The sequence below is a fragment of the Neomonachus schauinslandi genome, chromosome 6, assembly GCF_002201575.2.
Source record: "Neomonachus schauinslandi chromosome 6, ASM220157v2, whole genome shotgun sequence".
NCBI classification, from domain to species: Eukaryota; Metazoa; Chordata; class Mammalia; order Carnivora; family Phocidae; genus Neomonachus; species Neomonachus schauinslandi.
In genome coordinates this window covers 54,199,921-54,224,380 of record NC_058408.1, presented here as the reverse complement: position 1 = coordinate 54,224,380, position 24,460 = coordinate 54,199,921, and the positions used below count along the sequence as shown (strand labels likewise).

At 37.1% G+C, this 24,460-nt stretch overlaps 1 protein-coding gene across 4 annotated transcripts in view; it reads left to right on the top strand.

The window, feature by feature from the left end:
• DNM3 (dynamin 3) overlaps positions 1–24,460 on the top strand; it is a 576,371-nt gene that overhangs the window by 244,835 nt on the left and 307,076 nt on the right. For 2 of the 4 annotated variants that reach the window (XM_021682631.1, XM_021682629.1), the window contains exons 12-14: positions 741–811; positions 22,264–22,315; positions 23,131–23,160. In XM_021682631.1, coding sequence (XP_021538306.1) covers positions 741–811; positions 22,264–22,315; positions 23,131–23,160 — 153 coding nt within the window. The remainder of the gene's footprint in view (positions 1–740; positions 812–22,263; positions 22,316–23,130; positions 23,161–24,460) is intronic. The other 2 variants (XM_021682630.1, XM_021682632.1) reach the window with 1 other exon arrangement.

Here is a 24,460-nt window from a genome sequence, read left to right as displayed (position 1 = left end):
CACTGGGGATAGAGCAGTGGATATGGCAGATGGGGTCTGTATATGGAATATGTAGAAACTTACTATGTCAGCTAGTGGTAGTGCTACAAAGGAAAGTAAGGCAGAGTAATAGGATATGAAGAGAGTGCTAGTTTAGATAGAATTAGCAAGGAGGATCCCTCTGAGGAGGTGATCTTTTAGCAGAGACCTGACTGAAGTTTTGCTTTGATAATGAAGCCAGTGGTCTCAAGGATGTTTTCTATTTATTTGTATATTCCCTTTTTGAGTTGGTTGATGAGATGTTTCTTCTGCTTGTCTAGAAGGAACTTAAAGAGGTAGAAGAGAAGAGGAAAAACAAGAGATAATATTGTTATTTCATGGCTAATATACAGTGTCTGCAAGAGCAGGAAGTTCTGAGCAGCCCCTCACTGGTACACGCATGTCCTTTTGAACATTATGCCTACATTTTAGAAGACTAGAATAATTCTAGGTTCTGTGTTAAATAGGCAAAGAGTACATGCCTGTAAACTATAATGCTGTTGTCTTCATGTGGGACTCAGACTTTTGATGTAGACTTTTACTCTATGAATTTAGAGTAAAAATTATGAGTCTAATGAGAAAAATTAGTGCAGCTTTTCATTTTAACTGAAGCATCTTTTTAAAAATCAGAGGAAGATAAATAATTTGTAGGCAGTTACTGACATTTGTGTTTGAGAGTATTTGCGATGAGTTTTCACTGAAGTGTTTCTCTTTGTTTATAGGTACTGCTCTTGATTGATATCCAAGTCTCCTACATCAACACCAACCACGAAGATTTCATTGGGTTTGCAAAGTATGTGAAACACTTGATTGCCACATGCATTCCTCTTCCTAGTTTGGTTAGAATGCACATTGTGAATTTCTGCTACAACCCTACAACCCTACACTTCTGTGTCAGGATTAACTCTGAGTCGACCATGTAGGAGGTCTGAACCTCACGGCCATGAGGCCATGTTTTCTCGATAAAGTAGTTGGCTCTTTCTTTGTGCAGCATATGAAGTCATATGTGTCTTAGATATTCATTGTTTTTGGATGATGATCTGCAGTTTGTACTTGAACTCTCATAGATAAGCAGTAACAGATGCACATTTAAAATATGTTTGGGAACACTTTCTCACATAAATTTGAAGTATCAAATGCAATTCACAGGATCCAAGCTATTTTAATAACCCTAAATAAGAATATAGAGGTCTATTTTTTTTTTAAACTATCCTTTGTAAACTTAGATGGAATCTTTTTGGATGAACATTCTCTTTTCTACAAGGTATATATATTTTATATAAGCTTGTCTATATATTGCTATTCTCTCATACATGTATTCTGTTATATTCTAATATTCTATTGCTATATTCATGGATACTGTCATATAGATATGCTTAGTTATTCAGGGTTAGTTATTCATCATGTGACATTTTCAAGACCCTGAGTTCACCATTTTTTCTTGACCTTTAGTGGAACCAATTTTCCTTTGCTTAAAAAAAAAAAAAAAGGAATTTTGATGCTAACTCTAAAATATATTTGTGGCATGTACATGGTTCCAACTTCGGGTATATAAAACATAGTCTATTTTATATAAAATATAAAGTAAAGGGGCCAAGTACCATTACTTGAACTGCATATTCAAGAACAGGGACAAGTAAAAAAATATAACAACAAAATGTATTACAAATTTATTTGATTATACTCTGACTTAGAAGCAACAGGTGTGTAGGTCATGTAAGCTAAACTACACAGTGGTCTGAGGAATTCGTAGGCATATGTTAGGGAGCAAAGGCCCAATTATCCAACAGAAAATTGTCTCATTCTAAACTTGGCTGTTGTCATGATGGCTTAACCAACGGTGTATGTATATTTTGCATCCATTGTGTGGTAGATTAGTTTTTCTCAACTATTTTCTGTCTGTGACCTATGTGTAAAATTGTTAGAACACAGTGATGAATATGTTCCTTTGGTCAGTTGCCTTTTTCGCCACACTACCTACTTCAACTTCTAGATAGGTCTTTTCTCCACAGGCATTTCACATAGACCTGCCCCCCTCTCTTTTAGCCTCCATGGCTCTCACCATCTGCACTGCTCATTTCCTTCTGCAAAATCACCAGTAGGAAGACACCTAGACTCCAATATGCCTCTCTATCCCTAGGCTTGGAACGGGGGGGGGGGGACTTGAGAATTTCTGCCCAGTTTCCAGCATAGTCAGTGAACTCCATGTGTTGGTGCCAAGCATTACACTAGTTGCTATGGGGGAAAATATATAAGAAAAAGAAAAAAAATATTTTTGTCTTTAGGAGCTTGCCGAATAATTGAAAAGTAGAGAGAAACACATGTAAAAAGTTAAGCTGACACATTCTCCATTTACTTTACTTGCTTCTTTGAGGAATTTAAAAGAACAACAAATCCTTGAGTCATTTGAAATAACAGGAATGCTGCCTTTAATGTTGATTTTTATTGGTTACAAATGCTAGTTAGGTTCTTATAAAAATGTAACTGATATAGATGTAACCTTGACACTATAACTTAAAAGTGAAAAGGATGTTGCAACATTGCCCCGTTGTGGTACCTGATTTAAGGAAGAAACAGAAAAGAATCATAAGGAGTTTGGGAAGGATTCATATTTTTTTGAACAAGTTTTGTAATCAGTGCTGCAATTTAGTTTCACCCCTATAGTCTTCTTGAAACATCCCCCCCCATTACCTATTTATTTATTCATAAAGATTTATTTATTTTAGAGAGAGAAAGAGAGAGGGAGAGAGAGAATGCGTGAGTGCACGGGGGGTGGGGCAGGTAGGGTTAGGGGGAGAGGGAGAGAGAGAATCTCAAGCATACTCCCCGCTGAATGTGGAGCCTCACATGGGGCCCGATCTCATGACCCTCAGATCATGACCTGAGCCAAAACCAAGTGTTGGAGGTTCAACCAGCTGCGCCACCCAGGCACCCCATACACTTATTTATTTTTAAAGATAAGTAGTCCAGAGTTTCAATATTTTCTACCTCAGAAGCTGTTCAACTACAGTATTATATTGACTCGGTTTCCAAAGGCACATAATTTTGCAAATGTAAATACTTTCAAACTCAGCTTTTTGATGCAGTCTCTCTGTAATCCAGGTGACTGCCCCATTTTTCCAGCAGTGAGGTAAGACTATGAACCTTTATGATGTTGGGGGAGAAAAAGAAGCATTGTTCAAACTGCTTTAGAAACTTAGCAACTATGCACATTTTTCATCGAATTTAAAACTGCACATCTAAACTTTCTTTTAAAGGACTGGCCTAGGAGTCAGCAGTCTGGATATTTTTTTTCCAGGGTTTGTCACTGGTGAGCTTTGGGTTTTGGCAAGTCATTTAGCCTTTCTGTATCTCAGTTTACTGCTCTATCAAATGGGATAATAAATAATCCCTGTCTTGTGTACTTTTCAGGATTGTTGGAAGATCAAATTAATGAAGTTATGGGAAAGTGCTTTTGCAAACTGTGGTGTAGTCTGTAAAAGTGAGAAAGTGCCACACACACACACACACACACACACACACACACACACACACACACACATACAGGGATACCCAGAGGAATTTGATTACTAGATGTACCATTTTACTTTGTTATGAAATTTATGATGACTTGAGTATGATTGCCACTGGAATATTTTTTTAGTTGCTGATATTGTCTCTAAATGAGACTCAGAGGCGAATGTTCTTTCCATTTGTATGATGAGTTGGAGTGCATTTCAGTGTGACATGGGACAATTACGAATATGAAGAAATGTTCATTTCAAAATCACTTAAGGGGTTGTGGTATTTTTTTGTGCTTTTAAAAATTAAAAAAATATGGTTGTAGCTATAAATTTTAAAGTTGGCAGGAATGCTGTTTCCATCAAAGAAGAAAAGTCAAGCCATATTTGAAGACAATTATGTAAGTATTTTTAAGTTCCAAAGATAGAAAATTAAGGTCTGGAGTTGAGGAAAAGAAGCATTTATTTCATGAAATTTTTAGAGTTGCCAAAAGAGGGGGACCACTTCTCAGATTTATAGGATGGTGATAGACATAGCATTTTACACACACATATATTTTTTTCACCTGGGATGACTTTTGTTCTAAAAATTAAAAGAAAAAAAGAAAACAAATTGCTAAAATTAGATGAACAGAATATTAATTCTCAAAGTAGTGTTCAGGACATCTCAAACTTGTCCTTTCTGCTGTAGACCGTATTCCACCATGCTGAATGTGTGGAAATTTTTTTTTCATTTCCCAGCTATTTGTTAAACATGGACCATAAAATATGTACCACGTGTAATGTGTCCAAGAAAGCACTGCTTGTAGGCTTGCTTTGGAATTTCCTGATTTCTGAAAGCTTGATCTTTCAACTATAATATAGTTTCTGAATCTAACAGTCCAATATTTCAGAAGAAAATGTCCACTTTCCTCATGATTTAAGGATTTTAATTTATCATTCTTCTCTGTTGAAAAAAACAACAACCCTACATTCTATTTTTTTTAGACAATACTAGTTTTTGTTATGTAAGAAAACAAAAGCTAGTCCAATTATTCTTTTATTCACTTCCCCTCTTTCTCTGTAATCCTGCTGTATTTGAATAGAAAGGCAAGCTTGTTAGCTGAATGCCTTGGGAAGTGAACTTTCACATTCTTGGGCTCTTCTTCATTTGTTCCATGGGCACAATTTGCCTTCTGTCTATGACTTACGCAGTCCAGTGGTTTAAGAGAAAAATAGGCTCCAGATATAGACCATTAGAGTAATATCTCTGTGCCACGAGCAGCAGACCAAGGTCCATTTTTCAATCTGCTCGGTCAGTCTCAACACCTGTTTTCTCATAGCTGAAATGATACAGTGTGCAGATTTCAATTCTTGTTATATGAGTACCATGAAAATTCTATTGGTTGTAATATTCATTGTATCTCTTTCCTGATCCTCTGGAATGCCTTTGTTGCCATTTTATGAAAGGTGGTATATTGGAGCCTTGGCACCAAATTTTAGAGCAATGTTGGTTTTTCCCTTTGCATTCTCCTTTTTTTTTCCCTAATACATAATTATATTCTATTATAATAGTGTTTCTAGTTCCTATTCTTACATGAGAATGTTCTCTCTTGTGGAATCAAATTTTAGGTATTATAACAAGATTATTCTTTTGACTCATGCAAATTCAGGAATTAAATGCTTGGTTGCTTACTGGGACTAGTATCGTGTAGAAATATAGGGTTGAACAACTTGCAAGGGCATCATTGGTATCACCTATTCAAATAAGTTATGAATTCTAATGTTTTAAGCACCATTTTAAAAATAAGCAGACTTGTACTTTTCTCTTTCATTCTCAAGTCTGTTATTTTGAATATTATCTTCATCCTTAAAATGGATCTTAGGAGGTGAGTCATCCTTCTTTGATAGGCCCCCAAGTTCTAGAGGGTTTTCTTGCATAATATTTAGCCTGTGACTTCACTAAAGATCTTGCAGGGGGAATTGACATCATGTAGTTTTCTTCCCCTTTTGGCTTCAGTCTGATTGGATGGAGCCAAGCCGGCTTGTGATAAGCTGCACTCTTGGGACTCTCGACGGGTGTTCATAATCTTCTTGGGGTAATATAAAAGAACATTCTGAAAGAGCTTCTTAACTCCAGAGCAGTGCCATCCAATAGAACTTTCTGAAGGGATGGGAATATTTTATAATCTGTGCTATCCAATACAATAGCTTCTAGCCACATGTACCTATTGAGTAGCTTAAATGTGGCTAGTAAAACAAAAGAAATGAAATGAAAGTTAAATTAAATTTTAATTAATTAAATTTTTTATTTAAATAGCCACATTTGGCTACCAGAAACTGTATTGGACAACATAGTTCTAGAGTATGGTGAATCCAGCTGATTGCTGAGTCCTTCATTGGTGAGCCATACTTTACTGACTGCTTGGTGGTAACCTACAGTGATAGCTTCTAGAAGAGAAAAAGGAGATAACTTTGTTAGTTGCTGCTAAGCAAACCCCAAGGCTTAGGAATGTGCAGTCAACTCTTTATTTTTTTATTTTATTTTATTTTATTTTATTATGTTATGTGAGTCACCATACATTACATCATTAGTTTTTGATATAGGGTTCCATGATTCATTGTTTGCATATAACACCCAGTGCTCCATTCAATACGTGCCCTCCTTAATACCCATCACAGAGCTAACCCATCCCCCCCCACCCCCTCCCCTCTAAAACCCTTAGTTTGTTTCTCAGAGTCCATAGTCTCTCATGGTTCGTCTCCCCCTCCGATTTCCCCCCCTTCATTTTTCCCTTCCTACTATCTTCTTCTTCTTCTTCTTCTTTTTTTTTTAACATATAATGTATTATTTGTTTCAGAGGTACAGGTCTGTGATTCATCAGTCTTACACAATTCACAGCACTCATCATAGCACATACCCTCCCCAGTGTCTATCACTCAGCCACCCCATCCCTCCCACCCCCCATCACTCCAGCAACCCTCAGTTTGTTTCCTGAGATTAAGAATTCCTCATATCAGTGAGATCATATGATACTTATCTTTCGCTAATTGACTTATTTCGCTTAGCATAATACCCTCCAGTTCCATCCATGTCGTTGCAAATGGCAAGATTTCGTTGTGGTTTTTTTGATGGCTGCATAATATTCCATTGTATATATACACCACATCTTCTTTATTCATTCATCTGTTGATGGACATCTTGGCTCTTTCCATAGTTTGGCTCTTGTGGACATTGCTGCTATAAACATTGGGGTGCATGTGCCCCTTTGGATCACATTTGTATCTTTGGGTAAATACCCAGTAGTGCAATTGCTGGGTCATAGGGTAGCTCTATTTTCAACTTTTTGAGGAATCTCCATACTATTTTCCAAAGTGGCTACACCAGCTTGTATTCCCACCAACAGTGTAGGAGGGTTCCCCTTTCTCCGCATTCTCACCAACATCTGTCGTTTCCTGATTTATTAATGTTAGCCATTCTGGCAGTCAACTCTTTAAATGCTTTGTTACCAAAGTATAAAGGATGAGCCTTTTCCTTATACTGCCATAGTGTGTATGTTACCATTTTGCTAGTATTTTCTCTCTCATGGTTACTACTAAAGTTTCATTTAATTCCAAATCTCTATGAACTAAACATAGTGGTGGAGGGAGAGGCACACCCTAACATTTGCCATGGAATCTACATCTTTGAGGGACTCCATTTTCTTGATTCACTTGAGCCCTGTATGGGTTGACTTAGAGTAAACCTTAGATTTAGACTCCACTTTTTTCTTTCTCATTTGTCTTTCACTTTTCAGCCCACTGCAGTCTTTTTTTTTTTTTTAAGATTTTATTTATTTATTATTTGAGAAAGAGAGATTGAGAGAACGAGAGGGAGGAGGGGCCGGGAGGGAAGCCGACTCCCTGCTGAGCAGGGAGCCTGATGCGGGACTCGATCCCAGGACCTTGGGATCATGATCTGAGCTGAAGGCAGTCGCAATGAACTGACTGAGCCACCCAGGCGTCCAGCCCACTGCAGTCTTGTTTCTCCCACACTACTCTACTGAGACTGCTTTTGGTTGAGACAGAACAGTTAATCCAATGGACAATTCTGAGTCTTTCATTTTACACCATAACCATTTCTTGTTGAGATCTGTTCCTTTGCTTCAGTACCCCTCCACTGTCTCCTGGTTTTCCTCTTTCTGTTCTAGCCGCACCTTCTCAGTTTTATTTTGGAGCTCTTTATCCTCTGATCATTGCTTAACAACTGTTTTTTATCATGAGTCTTTCATAGATCCTCTTCTTTTCTCACTTAACTGCACTATCCCTGACCAATACCTCTCACTGCAATGATTGCAGTTACCATCTTTATCTGATGACTCTAAATCTAGACCTCCATTCCAGAACTTTTTCCTGGACTGTGTACCATATTCCACTACATACTAGGCATCTCTACTTGTATACCTTATAGAAGCCACAACCAAATATTTCTAAATTAAGCTCATCATGTGATCGTAGAATTTACTCCTCTCCATTGTTCCCTCTCTCTGTGGATGGGAACTCCCAGTTGCTCAAACCAGAAACCTGAGCATCATTTTCTACTCCTTCTTCCCCTTCTTTGTTTCCCTCCATCTTTATCAAGTCCATTTGATTCTGCCTCTGTAATATTTTTTGAGCTTGTCTATTTCTTCCTGTCATCATTACTACTACTAAAGTTAGTCTTTTCTTGCCTGGGTTACTACAGTAGTCTCCCTGCCTCTTGTCATGTTCATTCTCATTCTTTCCAGGGTTCCCTATTACTTTCAGAGTAAAGTCTGAACTGATTAGTATGGTTTCTAAGGTCCTGTAGAATCCATCTTCTGCTTACCTCTTCAGCTATTCTGTTGTCACTATTTCTGTCTGTCTCACACCCTAGCCCTGTGCTCTGGACAGACTGACCACTTTTGGATCCCTCAATGTACTATACTCTTGCTGTAGCACCTGTCCATGGCACACTTCTTCAAAATATTTAAACTTCCTATTGCAGATAACATTAATAATCTAGTTAAAAATAACCTTGGTATCAAAATATAATTTCATAACTATTTCTTAAGAAACTACTATAAACACTGTGCTAGGTAATGCTGGTGGTAAGAGAGGTAAAGATACCCAGATTAATGTAGCACACGGCCAGCCATCAAGGAGCAGACATAGTTGGAGGGGAGTTGAGATCAGCCTATAACAAAGTCCTGTTTATATAATACAGGCACAGGCCCAGAGCTTTGGGAGTTCATGGGAAAGAGAGATAACTGGAGGTTTCTAAGAAGGCATAATCCAGAAATGGTACTTGATTGACTTTGAAGGCTGGGCAGGACTCCAGCAGTCAGAGGGAGGGGGTCTAGGCTGACTGTTTCCTGTCTTCCCTGCTTCAGTCAATACTACCCATTTCAGGGAGGTAATTTTACTAAAACACTGCTTTGATCATGCCATTTGCTGGCTCAGAAACTTTGAATATTTTTTGCTGCCTCTAATATAGTGGCCAAATTCTTCATAATTGGCTTCAACATACAGTTATTGTACTAAATGGCTCTTAAGGTCATTTTACAAACCTGAGTCTATGATTATGTAATTTTGCCATAATAGTTTTACTTTCCACAACATGCCTCATTTTTTACCTCCTGGCTTTGCTAATACTACTCCATTCTCTTGGAATGCAGTTGCTTGTCTTCCTTTGTTAATGTCTAACCTCTTTTTAAGTTTTCTGTGAAAATCTTAGATCACATCAGACTAAAATAATCTTTTTTCTCTGAACATTCGGACCTATTACTATGCATAGGGCTTATTTGGAAAATGGTCACATACCCCCTTGACACACTCTTTTGTTATTTGAATCTTTTATTATGTGTGCACATTGACAAGGATAGAAATGAATATGCAAAAAATAATTTGAGTTAAAAGAGAATATTTTTTTCTTTGAATGAATTTCATTGTGTTCTTATTTTTACAAAAATTTAAGCCTCTTATTATATACTTTTAAAATCAATAGGTCTCAGAAAATTAAACTAAATAAACCTAATTTGGTTTTCTGTGTTAGTGCTTTGGCAAAGCCTTCCACAGTGATTTGTGTGTAATAGGAATTTATACAATTAACAACGAACACACACACAGAATAAGAAGATACAAGGTAATTATATCCTACATTTGGAACAGAAGCACTTTATTTTTTAGCTTTCTGTTACATCTTCACATACTTATTCGTATGGAGTTTATCCTTTCTATGTTATTTTTGTTTTGTGTAGCTCACTACCCATACTAGGTAAATTGGAGGCTTCTGATTACAAGAACTGTACTTATTTGTGTTTATATCTTCTACAGAGTGCCTTGCAGATAACTGGTGCTCTAAAATTTTTGACTTGTATCAAATTAAAGCATTATATATTGGTATGTTTTCAATATTGCAGATATAACCAACTAAGTACCTATCACCAAGAATATGTCCAAAGGCTCAAACTAACTTGCAAGTCCTTACATGGTTTCCCATGAATACATTTTAATTTTTATTTAGTTATATTTTTAAATTAAATTAAATTTATTTTTTTAGTTTTTTTAAAAAAATTCAAGTATAATTAGCATACAGTATTCTATTCATTTCAGGTATACAATATGGTGATTCAACAATTCTATACATTTTTCAGTGCTCATCAAAATAAGTGTACTCTTAATCCCCTTTATCTGTTTCACTCATGCCCCCACCAGCCTCCCCTCTGGCAACCACCAGTTGGTTCTTTTTATTTAAGAATGTTTTTTATTGTTTGTCTTTTTATCTTTGTTCATTTGTTTTGTTTCTTAAATTCCACATATGAGTGAAATCATATGGTATATTTCTTTCTCTGATTGACTTATTTCAGTTAGTGTAATAACTTTCTAGGTCCATCCATGTTGTTGCAAATTGCAAGATTTCATTCTTTTTAATGGCTGAGTCATAATCCATAATGTGTATGTGTGTGTGTGTGTGTGTGTATACATCCAACTATAATGTAATTATATACAATATTATATATTACATCTTCATTATCCATTCATCTATCTATGGACAGGTGGGTTTCTTGCATATATTGGCTATTGTAAATAATGCTGAAATAAACATAAAAGGGCATATGTCTTTTCAAATTGTGTTTTCATTTTTGTTGGCTAAATACCCTTTAGTGGAATTACTGGATCATATGGTAATTCTATTTTAAATTTTTTGAGGAACCTCCATACTGTTTTCCTCAGTGGCTGTGCCAGGGTGAATTCCCACCAGCAGTGCATGAGCTTTCCTTTTTCTCTTCATCTTTGCCAGTACTTGTTATTTCTTCTGTTTCTGATTTTAGCCATTCTGACAGGTGTGAGGTGATATCTCATTGTGGTTTTGATTTGCATTTCCCTGATGATGAGTGATGTTGAGCATCTTTTCATATGTCTGTTGGCTATCTGTATGTCTTCTTTGGAAAAATGTCTAATCAGATCTTCTGTCCATTTTTAAATTGGATTATTTGGTTTTCGGGTGTTGAGTTGTATAAGTTCTTTATATATTTTGTATATGTACCCCTAATCAGATAAACCATTTGCAATATCTCCTCCCATTCAGTAGTTTTTCTTTTCATTTTGTTGATGGTTTCCTTTGCTGTGCATAGTCCCAATAGTTTAATTTTGTAATATCAAAGAAGTTACTGCCTATGTTTTTTTTTTTCCCTAGGAATTTTATGGTTTCGGGTCTCACATTTAGGTCTTTAAACCATCTTGAGTCTATTTTTGTGTATGATGTAAGAAAGTGGTACAGTTTCATTCTTTTATATGTAGCACTCCAGTTTTCCCAAAGCCATTTGTTGAAGAGACTATCTTTTTCCCATTGTACATTCTTTCCTCCTTTGTTGTAGATTAATTGACCATAAAAGCATGGGTTTATTTCTGGGCTCTCTTTTCTGTTCCATTGATCTATGTGTCTGTTTTTGTGCCTGTACCATACTGTTTTGATTATTACAGCTTTGTAGTATATCTTAAAACCCAGGATTATGGTGTCTCCAGCTTTGTTTTTCTTTCTGAAGATTGCTTTGGCTATTTGGGGTCTTTATGATTTCATACAAATGTTAGTGTCATTTTTCCTAGTTCTGTGAAAAATGCTGTTGGTATTTTGATAGAGATTGCATGAAAGATTGCTTTGGGTGCTATGGACATTTTAACAGTATTGGTTCTTCTAATCCATGAGCATCACCTTGGTTAAGTTTATTCTTAGGTATTTAATTTCATTTTTTATTTTTTGAGGGGGGTGGAAGGAGCAGAAGGAGAGAAAGAATCTTAGGCAGCCTCCATGCCTAGCATGGAGCCCGATGCAAGGCTCCATCCCATCACCCTGAGATCATGATTTGAGCTGAGATCAAGAGTCGGAAGCTTGACCGGCTGAGCTACCTAGGTGCCCCGGTATTTTATTCTTTTTGGAGCAATTATAAATGGGCTTGTTTTCTTAATTTCTCTTTTTGCTATTTCATTATTAGCATATAGAAATGCATCAGATTTCCACATATTAATTTTGTATCCTGAGGCTATTGATGTATTAGTTCTAGTAGTTTTTTGGTGGATTCTTTCAGGTTTTCTATATAAAGTATCATGTCATCTGCAAATAGTGACAGTTTTACTTCTTCCTTACCAATCTGGATGCCTTTTACTTCCTTTTCTTGTTTGATTTTTGTGGCTAGAACTTTCAGTACTATGTTGAACAAAAGTGGTGAGAGTGGACATCTTGATTTTGTTCCTGTTCTTAGAGGAAAAGCTCTTGTTTTTTCACCACTGACTATGATGTTAGCTCTGTGTTTTTCATATAAGGCCTTTATTATGTTGGGGTATGTTCCTTCTAACCTACTTTGTTGAGAGTTTTTACCATGAATGGAAGATGTAGTTTTTCAAATGCTTTTTATGCATCTAGTGAGGTGATTATATGGTTTGTCTCTTTTCTCTTGTCAATGTGATTAATTTGTGAATATTGAACCACTCTTGCATCCCTGGAATAAATCCCACATGATCATGATGAATGATCTTTTAATGTTTTGTTAGATTTGTTTTGCTAAGATTTTGTTGAGGATTTCTTTCTTTCTTTCTTTCTTTTTTTTTGTTGTTGTTGAGGATTTCTGCATCTATGTTCATCAAAGATATTGGCCTATGGTTTTCCTTTTTTGTAGTATCTTTATCTGGTTTTAGTATCAGGGTAATGCTGGCCTCAGAATGAATTTGGATGCTTTCTTCCTCTTCTATTATTTGGAATATTTCAAGAAGAATAGGTGTTAATCCTACTTTAAATGTTTGGTAGAATTCACATATGAAGTCGTCTGGTCTTGGACTTTTGTTTGGAGTTTTGTTTTTTTTTTTTTTTTTTTTTTACTGATTCAATTTCACTGCTGGTAATGGGTCTGTTCTAATTTTGTTTTTTCCTGATTCAGCTTTGGAAGGTTATATGTTTCTAGGAATTTCTTGTAGGTTGTCTGACTTGTTGGCATATAATTTTTCATAATATTCTCTTATAATCCTTTCTATTTCTATGGTGTGGGTTGTTATTTCTCCTCCTTTATTTCAGATTTTATTTATTTGAGACCTCTCTCTTTTTCTTGATGAGTCTGGCTAAAGATAAAGAATTTTGTTGATTTTTTCTAAGAACCAGCTTCTGGTTTCATTAATCTGTTTTATTGGTTTTTATTTTTTTTAGTCTCTATTTCATTTGTTTCTGCTCTAATTTTTATTTTCTTCCTTCTACTGGCTTTGGGCTCTGTTTTCCTTTTTCTAGCTCCTTTAGGTGTAAGGTTAGGTTGCTTACTTGAGATTTTTCTTGCTTTTTGAGGTGGGCCTGTATTGCTATAATCATCCTTCTCTGAACAGCTTATGCTGCATCTCAAAGATTTTGGACCATGTGTTTTCATTTTCATTTCTCCCCATGTATTTTTTATTTCCTCTTTGAATTTCTTGGTTGACACATTCATTGTTTAGTAGCATGTTATTTAGCCTCCATGTATTTGTGTTCTTTCTACATTTTTTTCTTGTGAATGGCTTCTAGTTTTATACCATTGTGGTCAGAAAAGATCCATGATATGATTTCAATCTTTTTGAATTTGTTGAATAAAAACCTTGTTTTGTGGCCTAATTGTGATGTATTCTGGAGAATGTTTCATGTACACTTGAAAAGATTATGTATTCTACTGTTTTGGGATAGAATGTTCAAATTTATCTGTTAGATCCATTTGGTTTAATGTGTCACTCGAAGATACTATTTCCTTGTAGATATTCTGCCTGGCTGATCTATCCATTGATGTTAGTGGGGTGTTAAAGTTCACTACTATTGTTGTATTACTGTCAGTTTCTTCCTTTATGTCTGTTAATGGTTGCTTTATGTATTTAGTTGTTCCTATGTTGGGCCTACAAATATTTACAACTGTTATATACTCTGGTTGGATTATTGCCTTTATCATTATATAGTGTCCTTCTTTGTCTCTTGTTGCAGACTTTGTTTTAAAGTCTATATTGTCTGATAAAAATATTGCTACCCCAGCTTTCTTTTTGCCTCCATTTGCATGGTAACTGCTTATTCCATCCCTTCACTTTCAATTTGCATGTATCTTTAGGTCTGAAGTGAGTTTCTTGTAGGTAGCCCATAGATGGGTGTTGCTTTTTTTTTTTTTAATCCATCAGTCACTCAAGGTCTTTTGATTGGAGCATTTAGTCCATTTACATCCAAAGTAATTATTGATTGGTATGCACTTATTGCCATTTTGTTACTTGTTTTATGGTTGTTTTTGTAGTTCTTCCCTGTTCCTTACTTCTTTTGCTCTCTTCCCTTATGGTTTTATGTCTCTCTTTAGTGTATGCTTGGATTGCTTCCTTCTTATTTTTTGCATATCTATTACAGGTTTTTAATTTGTGATTATCCTTAGGCTCATATATACCATTTTATGCATATAGCAGTATATTAAGTTGATGGTCACTTAAGTTTGAACCCATTCCAAAAGCACTAAATTTTTCTCCCCCCTCCCATGTTTCATGTATATGATGTCATACTTTACATCCTCTTATTTTGTGAATCTCTTGACTGATATTTATAGACATAACTGATTTTTTGTGCTTTAACCTCCGTACTGGTTTTATAAGTGATTAATCTAATACTTTTATTATGTTTGTATTTAACTGTGAAATTTTTTCCTTTCACAATTTTCTTACTCCTGAGTATGGCCTTTTCTTTCTGCTCAAAGGATTCCCTTTAATGTTTCTTGTAAGGCTGGTTTAATTGTGAAGAACTCCTTTAACCTTTGTTGTCTGGGAAGTTGTCTCTCGTTCTATTCTGAATAATAGCCTTGCTGAGTAAAGTATGTTTGGTTGCAGGTTTTTTCCTTTCAGCACATTGAATATACCATTCCACTCTCTTCTGGCCTGCAAAGTTTCTGCTGAAAAATCAGCTCATAGCCTTATGGGGTTTCCCTTGTATGTAACTGTTTTCTTTTCTCTTGCTGCTTTTGAACTTCTCTTTATCACTACTTTTGCCATTTTAATTATTATGTGTCTTGATGTGGGCCTTCTTGGGTTGATTTTGTTGGGCGCTGTCTGTGCCTTCTGGAATCAGATACCTGTTTCTTTCCACAGATTAGGGAAGTTTTCAGCTATTATTTCCTCAAACAAAATTTCTGCCCCCTTTTCTTCTCCTTCTGGAATCCCTATAATGCAAATGTTATTATACTTGATGATGTTGCTGAGTTCCCTTAACCTATCTCATTTTTTTATTAATTTTTTTTCTTTTTGCTCTTCAGCTTCGTTTCTTTCCAGTACTCTGTCTTCCAGCTTGTTGATCCATTCTTCTGCCTCCTCAAATCTACTATTACTAGATTCCTATAGTGTATTTTTAATTTCATTTATTGAGTTCTTCATCTCTGATTGGTTCTTTTTTATATTTTCTATCTTTTTGTTGAAGGTCTCACTGAGATCCTCCATCCTTTTCTCAAGTCCATTAAGTATCTTTATGACCATTACTTTGATTTTTTTTTAATCAGACATATTCTTGTCTTTGTTTCATTTAGCTCTGTTGCTGTGGTTTTGTCCTATTCTTTAATTTGTGACATATTCCTCTGTCTCCTTATTTTGTCTAACCGTGTTTGTTTCTATGTATTAGGAAAAGCAGTTACATCTCCTGGATCTTGAAAGTAGTGGTTTTATGAGGAAGAGGTCCTGTGGTGCCCTGCAGCACAAGGTCCTCTGTTCACCAGAACCAGGCAGTTCAGGGGTGTCTCCTGTATGGGTTTCATGTACCCTATTGTTGTGGCTAAGCTTTCTTTGCCTTCAGTCCAGTCAACTGCAATGGCTCACTTTACCTGTTTTGGGCAAGATTTAGTCCCTTTGCTGTTAAGGGGCCAGCCAGGGGCCCCTGTGGGCTTGTAGTTGGGTAATGGGGCAGTCAGACTAGAGGTCTGCCCTCAGCCTATTTGTCAGGACTGCAAAGTGACCCCAAACTGCAGGGCTCTCTCCCTGTGCTGCCTCCTGGGAGGTTTCTGTTGGTGGGTGGGGCTGGCATTTAGACCAAGATACCTGCCCCCATACTGTCTGCTGGGACTGCAGATACACTGATCAGCAGGGGACTCTCTCTGCACTGCCAGTTATAAGGCCTGGCTGCTGGGGATGCAATAGGATTGGTATGTGTGGTTATTTTCCCCTTTCATCAGGGCAGGAGTCACTTTGGAGTGGTGTCAGTCCCTGTTGGGGCTGCTTGCAGGATGAGATACAATAAGAGCCACTTTGAGGGGACTTCTGCAGAGTGGGGCAGGTTGGATGGGGTGAATCCACAGAATGTGGGGGTGGGGAACACAGTGTCAACATGATAGGTAGAGGTTATTGAAGCTGCTTTCCGCAGGTATCTGGCTGTCTAGGCTTGGGATGGGGGTGGGTGCATGGGAAGAAATGGCACTTGCCAGCTCTTTTGTTCTTGGAGAATTCTCCTAATGATCTTTGCCCCTCTAGCATTCGTTCTGAAATTGGTAAGTAAATCTCCTTCCCATATATTCCATGTGCTTTTCAAACTGTTGCTTCTGTATCTAGGTGGTTTTATTTGCTGTACTGTTTCATTAAGGGCAGGGACTTAGTTTCTTGTCCCTCTCCACATCTCCCAGAGTTGAGCCTGCTGATTTTTAAAGTACCAGAGTTAAGCCCCACTGTAAAAATCTCATGAAGTTAAGCTCGAGTTTTCAAAGCCAAATGTTATGGGGACTTGTATTCCTAGTGCAGGTCCCCTGTGCCTGGGGTGCCTGGTATGAGGTCTTCTCCACTCTTGTGGTGTCCCTTCCATTTGTGGTTGGTCTCACCAGGAGTTTGGTTCCCCACCGCCTTTGCGCCTCTGACCTTTTTTGATGTGACCTCCTCTGTATGATTAACTGTGGAAAGTCTGTTCTGCCAGTCTTTGGGTCATTTTCTGCTTTGGTTGCACTGATGTGGCTGTTATCTAGGTATGTTCGTTGGACCAAGTCAGCTTAGGATCCTCCTACTCTGTTATCTTCCTAGAAGTCCTCCCATTTTTAAATAAATATTTTAAAATACTTTTAGTTCAATCATCATTGCATACATAAGAATTATGATAAAGAATGTTTTCTAACTAGAAGTTTATTTTTTTATTATGTTGCTTATATAGTAACTTCAAGTATCTAAATACATCTTTAATAAGTATCCTTGTCTTTATGGGGCCAGTTGCTATGAAAAGGTTATTCTTTCAGTCAAAAGTAAAGTTAGTTTAGTATTTGGGTTTGTTTTTTTCCCCACATGCTCTAATTTACCATTTGGGTTTATGTCTTTTTTTTTATATTATGTTATGTTAATCACCATACATTACATCATTAGTTTTTGGTGTAGTGTTCCATGATACATTGTTTGCCTATAAGACCCAGTGCTCCACTCAGTACATGCCCTCTTTAATACCCATCACCAGGCTAACCCATCCCCCCAACCCCTCCCCTCTAGAACCCTCAGTTTGTTTCTCAGAGTCCATAGTCACACATGGTTCGTCTCCCCCTCCGATTTCTCCCCCTTCATTTTTCCTTTCCTGCTATCTTCTTCTTTTTTTTTTAATATATAATCTATTATTTGTTTCAGAGGTACAGGTCTGTGATTCATCAGTCTTACACAATTCACAGTGCTCACCATAGCACATACCCTCCCCAATGTCTATCACCCAGCCACCCCATCCCTCCCACCCCCCACCACTCCAGCAACCCTCAGTTTGTTTCCTGAGATTAAGAATTCCTCGTATCAGTGAGATCATATGATACATGTCTTTCTCTGATTGATTTCACTCAGCATAATAACCTCCAGTTCCATCCACATTGTTGCAAATGGCAAGATTTCATTCCTTTTGATGGCTGCATAATATTCCATTGTATATATATACCACATCTTCTTTATCCATTCATCTGTAGATGGACATCTTGGCTCTTTCCATAGTTTGGCTCTTGTGGACATTGCTGCTGTAAACATCGGGGTGCATGTACCCCTTCGGATCCCTACATTTGTATCTTTGGGTAAATACCCAGTAGTGCAATTGCTGGGTTGTATGGTAGCTCTATTTTCAACTTTTTGAGGAACCTCCATACTGTTTTCCAGAGTAGCTGCACCAGCTTGCATTCCCACCAACAGTGTAGGAGGGTTCCCCTTTCTCTGCCTCCCCACCAACATCTGTCCTTTCCTGACTTGTTAATTTTAGCCATTCTGACTGGTGTGAGGTGGTATCTCATTGAGGTTTTGATTTGGATTTCCCTGATGCTGAGCGATGTTGAACACTTTAGTATTTGGGTTTTTTAAAAAGATTTATTATTTATTTGAGAGAGAGAGTACGTGAGCGGAAGGGCAGAGGGAGAGGGAGAGAGAGAATCTGAAGCAGACTCTGTGCTGAGCACAGAGCCCAGCACAGGGCTTGATTTCACAACCCTGAGACCATGACCTGAGCCGAAACCAAGAGTCAGACATTCAACCGACTGTGCCATCCAGGCACCCCATAGTGTTTGTTTTAACACTAATACTTGATATGGGATTACAAAATAAATCTTTTTCCTCCTGCATATTCTTAGAATATGGTAGATCCTAAATATGATTATTTAGTAGATAAGGATTCTGTCAGTGGAAAGTCTCTTTATGTAGTATAGGTCATAAGCTTCTGGGAATAACTTTGCCTCTCAAGGAATCTTGGATCTAAGAGGAACCTAAGAAACAGCTAGGGTAGTTCCCCACCCCTTGTCTCTGTCTCTCTGTCTACACACACAGACACACACACACAGAGACACACACAGACACACATCACTCACTCATTCACACTTTATAGATAAGGCACTGAGGTCTGTATGGGCCATGTTCTTTGCTTAAGGTAGCACAGGGAGTCATCAACAATCTCTTTCGCTTTTTGTTCTGCTATTTTTCTCTTATGTGATTTTTAAGGGTTATACACATAATTCAAGGGTCCCCAGTAGTTTGCCTGCTTTAAATACCTGTGGATCTATCATAGTTTAAAATTATCACTACTAGTAAATGCTTTATTTTAAAACATTTCCCCTGAAGAAAACCCTAATAAAATTATGGTTTGGAAAGGATGACCATAGCCATGAAGGTGGCATGATATAGTATAATTGTAGCTGGTCCCAGTTCTTCCCTGAAGAGGGGGAACCTGCAGGCCTGGAGAAAGAAAGGATGGCCAAGATCTGAAGCCCCAGAAGAGAAACACTTTAGACACACTCCATGGTTCAGGGCATGGTGGGCAGGAGAGGGCAGTGTGGGTGCATCAGACCCCTGACCATAGCCTGACGCAAAATTTATCTCATTTACAACCTCACCACAAAAACCTTAATAAAGTAGATTTGGATTATGTAGAGAAATGGTTGGAAAGAGATGAATTTCATAGTGGTTACTGAAGCGAGCATTTAACTAAAAACTAGAAAAATAACAAAAAACAATGAGGAAAGAAGCTCAAACCCTGAAATTAGCAAATGGAAAAACAAAAAAAAATATACACAAAATATCTTTAGTAATCAAATACTGTGTGCCCTTTTACCACTCATGCCTTCCCCAACCTCATTTGAATGTAGTGTTTGTTTCTTCCTGAGATTGAATGAAGAGAAGCAAGTTAAATACATCATGGAAGATTATAAAAGATTGCTAATTTCAACAGCTGTTCTAAATGTGTGATTTGTGATGTGCTACTGAACCACAAGATCCCATCACTTTAAATGGTTGATTGATGACTTTACATTTTCTCTATTTTAGACTATTTCATCAATTTCTAAAACAGCTTCTATAAACTTTTTTTAAATTTATTTTTATTTTTTTAAAGATTTTATTTGACAGAGAGAGACACAGCGAGAGAGGGAACACAAGCAGGGGGAGTGGGAGAAGGAGAAGCAGGCTTCCCGCCGAGCAGGGAGCCCAATGCGGGGCTTGATCCCAGGACCCTGGGATCATAACCTGAGCCGAAGGCAGACACTTAATGACTGAGCCACCCAGGTGCCCCGCTTCTATAAACTCTTAAACAACTAGTGAGAGGGTTCAGGATTGCTTTTCAGAATTGCCACAGTGACTTTTATTTTCTTGTATCAATAGGTGTTTACTCATGAATTCACTGAAAGAAAGCCTTCATTCTTTTGAGAGATAGAGTAACATAGCACATAAATATCTGGACTCCAGAGTTAAATTGTTGAGGTCAAATCTGACTCTTAATCCCTCTGTGCTCGTGTTATAATGATATCAATCTCATTGGACTTTTCATTCAACAGATACTCATTGAAGCCAACTATGTGCCAAGCAGTTTCTAGGCACTGGGGACAAGGAACAGACAAAAACCTCTGCTCACAAGGAGCTTATGTTCTAATGGAAGAAGACAGAAAATAGATATACACAAAAATCAGTAAACTATATAGTATGTTTGAAGGTGTAAAGTGCCATAGAGGAAAACAGAACGGTATAAAGAGGATGAGAGTGCTGGAGAAGGGGAGGGATGTAATTTTGAATAGGGTCATCATGGTAGGTCTCACTGAAAAGATAAATTTAAACAAAGACTTGAAGAAGGTGATGTCAAGAGCCATGCAGCTGTATGGTGTGTGAGTATTCTAGGCAGAGGGAACAGGTAGCAGCGTAACGGCTTTGAGGTGGGATTGTGCTTGGTAGGTTCGAAAAAAAGAAAGGAGTCATTGTGGCTGGACCTCTCCAGTGAACAAGGTGGGGAGAGTAGATGATTCAAAGAGGCAGAGGTTGGGGGTCAGTTGAGTAGGGCCTGTGGACCATTGTAAGGACTTTTATCCTGAATAGAATGGTATTGCATAGTAGTATAGAACGTTTTGAGCAGAAGTATGGCAAGGATCCCCTTTTTAAAAGGATCACTTTGGCCTCTGTGTTGAGAATTGATATTAGGGGGACAAGTGTGGAAGCAGAGACCAGAGTAAGTGATAACAATACAAATAAGAGATAACCATGGCTGGGACAAATGTGGTAGCCATGAGGGGTGGTAAAAAGATGTTGGATTTTATTTGATTAAATTAATTAATGTATTTTTTAAAAAAGATTTTATCTTTAAATAATTTCTACAACCAACATGCAGCTTGAACCTACAGTCCCGAGATCAAGAGTTGCATGCTCCACCGACTGAGCCAGCCGGGCAACCCAACATGTTGAATTTTAAATACATTTTATTTTATTTTAAAGATTTATTTATGAGAGAGAGAGAGACAGAATGTGTGCATGAGCGGGGGAGGGGGCAGAGTGGTAGAGAGGGGGGAGAGAGAGAGAGAATCTCCAGCAAACTCCTCCCTGAGCACGGAGCCGGGTGTGGGGCTCGATCTCACCACCCTGAGATCATGACCTGAGCCGAAACCAAGAGTCAGACACTTAACTGACTGAACCACCCAGGTGCCCCGAGTTTTAAATACATCTTAAAGTCAATAGCATTTGCTCATGACTGGATATGGAGTCTGTGAGAGAGAGGGAGTAATCAAGGATTTTGGCTTAAGCACTTGGAAATATGGAATTGCCACTAACTGAAGAGGGGAAAACTGTGGTGGAGCAGGTTTTAGGGAGGACATCACAAGTTCAGTTTTGGCATATTAAGTTTGAGATGCCCATTAGACTTCCAAGTGGAGAGGGTGAGTTGTCAAAAACATTTGAGTCTGGAATTGGGGAAATGGGTCCAAGCTGGAGATCATTCTAGGAGTTGTCAGAATGTAGTAGAATTCAAAACAATGATATTGGGTAATATCACAAAGAGTTTGGGATCTGGAATCAGACTACTTGGTACCACCACTTATTAGCTGAGTAACTTTGAGAAAGCCACTTTGTTTCTCTGTGACTCATTCTATCTGCCTGTAAAATGAGAGGAATAATAGTAACTACCTCATGGAGTTAAAATAAAAATATAAATCAAAATCACCAATATCTGTAAAATACTTCTTAGAACATATACTCAGTAAATGTTAACTGTTAATTTTCAGTGCAACTGTATATCTATTAGGACATCACAAATACTTGCACGGACTCACGTGATTAATGTAGCAATACAGCTTTCTACACCATGATGTTATGTTTTTGGTTTGGGATGGTTAATTGGTACTAATTCCCCTGAGTTGGTTTTGCTTCCAGAATTAAACTGGCCTGGATTTTTGGAATTTGCTCTGCCTCAGTTGTTGATACATTTGAAAGCCTGTATATATTTTAATATGTGTTACTTGTTCCAAAAAAAAGTATTATGTGTTTCTTCAGTGCTGGTCTCCTTTGCTTTTCTCAGTGCTCAGCAGAGGAGCAGTCAGGTTCACAAGAAAAACACAGTTGGAAATCAGGTAGGCATTTTAAAAATAATCAGTTGCATGCATGCCCCAAAGAATTTGAACTCAGTCGCTTGATTGATTATTTTTTAATGCAAATTAATCATGTGCAAATTTTGCTGAAAATGCGGCTTTTTGTTTTGTTTTTGCTTGTAAGGTTTTTGGAGTGCGTTGCATTTTTTTTTTTGCTATTTTATGCATTTAACTTTATTGATTTATTTTAAATAACTTTTCTGCTATTTGCTCTGCTTTTCAAAATTGACTCCTTGTGTCCTACTTCGCTTGCTTATGTTACCCCTAAATTTGATTTAACATGGAATCTATGAGTCAGTTCAAGGTTAAAATATGGTGAGTAGTTGCATGAGCTTTTGGTGCTGCTGACTAGTTCACACATTTGCACAGCTTGGTAACAGTGAAGGGACAGCTCATGAAGAAGGCAGTTGTTGGATTTACTCTCTGCCACACCAAATTCCTGTTGGTTAACGAAGATGTTAATTCCTAAGAAGATCTGATCTTTTGAGTTTTTGTGTTTTGGGCTGACCGGCTGTCTCTGACTAATAGCGCTCTGCAGAGATTGCATTAATTCTGACAGTTTGCTGTTTCTTTTATGTTTTATGTGATAATGAATATTTGCATTGTTATTTCTTTTCAAGTCAAAACAATGATGATTTTATAGTTTTTTTTTTTAAATTCAGAGGTACAATTATTGAACAAATTGAAACCTCTGCTCTAGAAATTTTTCCATTGTTTTGAAAGGAGAAGAGGTAATAACAGACTTTATTTTAAAAACTTTTTTCTGAACTAAAGCATATAATTCTTTGCTATTTCAGGGAACCAATCTTCCGCCTTCAAGGCAAATTGTACGAGCTAAGTTCTGTAAGCTTTACTGTTGCTTTTTCATTTAGCTTCCCAAGGGCACAGTTTGTCTTTAACTGATTAACTCAACTAGCGCTTGCTACTAATTTTTTTAAACTTAGGTTGTCTTGTCCGTAACACTGTATCATTGAAATAAAAATCCTCTTAGGAGGGTTCATCCCTTCACTGCTAATAACTTGCTGTGATTGAAAGGTATGAACTAGTAAACTCTAAAATGCTGTAATAATAAACCCTTAACACTGTGGGTGCTTTGATATTTCTCTAATTTTAATGGGCCTTAAAATAATTAAAATCATTAATGATCTTCATCTCTGTCCCTTTATGCTATGTTGTTACAAGGTGTAAGCCTTTCTCTACAACTTGTATGATAATATTTCCAATAAATGTAGTTCGTGCTTCTAAAAGGTGGGTGAATATTAAACATCTGATTTTGATGTATTTGTTGATAAGCCTACTCAATTACAATTATTTGTATTTATTTAAAAAAAATAAAATCCAAATTACATCAATTGCTATCTTACATGGCTTTAAAGTTGAATCTTTTAAAACCAGATACTATATCTTCACTTTATGGAAGTATAAAGATACTGTCAAATTACTGGCATAGGCATTAAAAAAACCCAAAAAACATTACACTCTAATTTCTACCACAAATGAAACAGCTTTAAAGTCTTTCTTCCAATTGTGCTCAAGTTGAGAATGAGATTGGAGCATGGGCCAGTTATTTGCCTCATGATGTTTTGGAAGAAACAATCTTTGGAACTGGACATTCCTGGGTTCAAATTCTGCTCTGTCATTTAGTAGCCATATGGCTTGGGACAAATTGAACCTGAGTTTGCTCAGTTATGTGATGAGAAGGATGAAAATATATCTGTAGGATGTAAAAATCAGAAATAATTTCATAATGAGGTTTGCAGCTGGGTACTGGATGTGTGCCTTGCAAACAGTGTTTACCTTGCTCTCAGCAGGCAGGTGCTGTTCTTGAAACTTTTGGGAGAAAAAATATAAAATATAAGAAAATTACAAAAGTTATAAAATGAGAACAATGAAACATTTGGGGAAATTAGAAGCTATGGCAAATTATTGTGAAGATTGCAATGTCCAGATTAAGGCTTGATGTATAACGGATTTATCTATAAAACTTTCCTCATGATCAGAAGCTGTAGCTCATAGAAGTTTATACTTATTGGAAAAGCAATAGTATAGTGGCGTAAGTGCATATTTTAAATCAGATGGAAAGGAAATTCAGAACAGTTTTCAATTATATATTGCTTCCAAATGCTA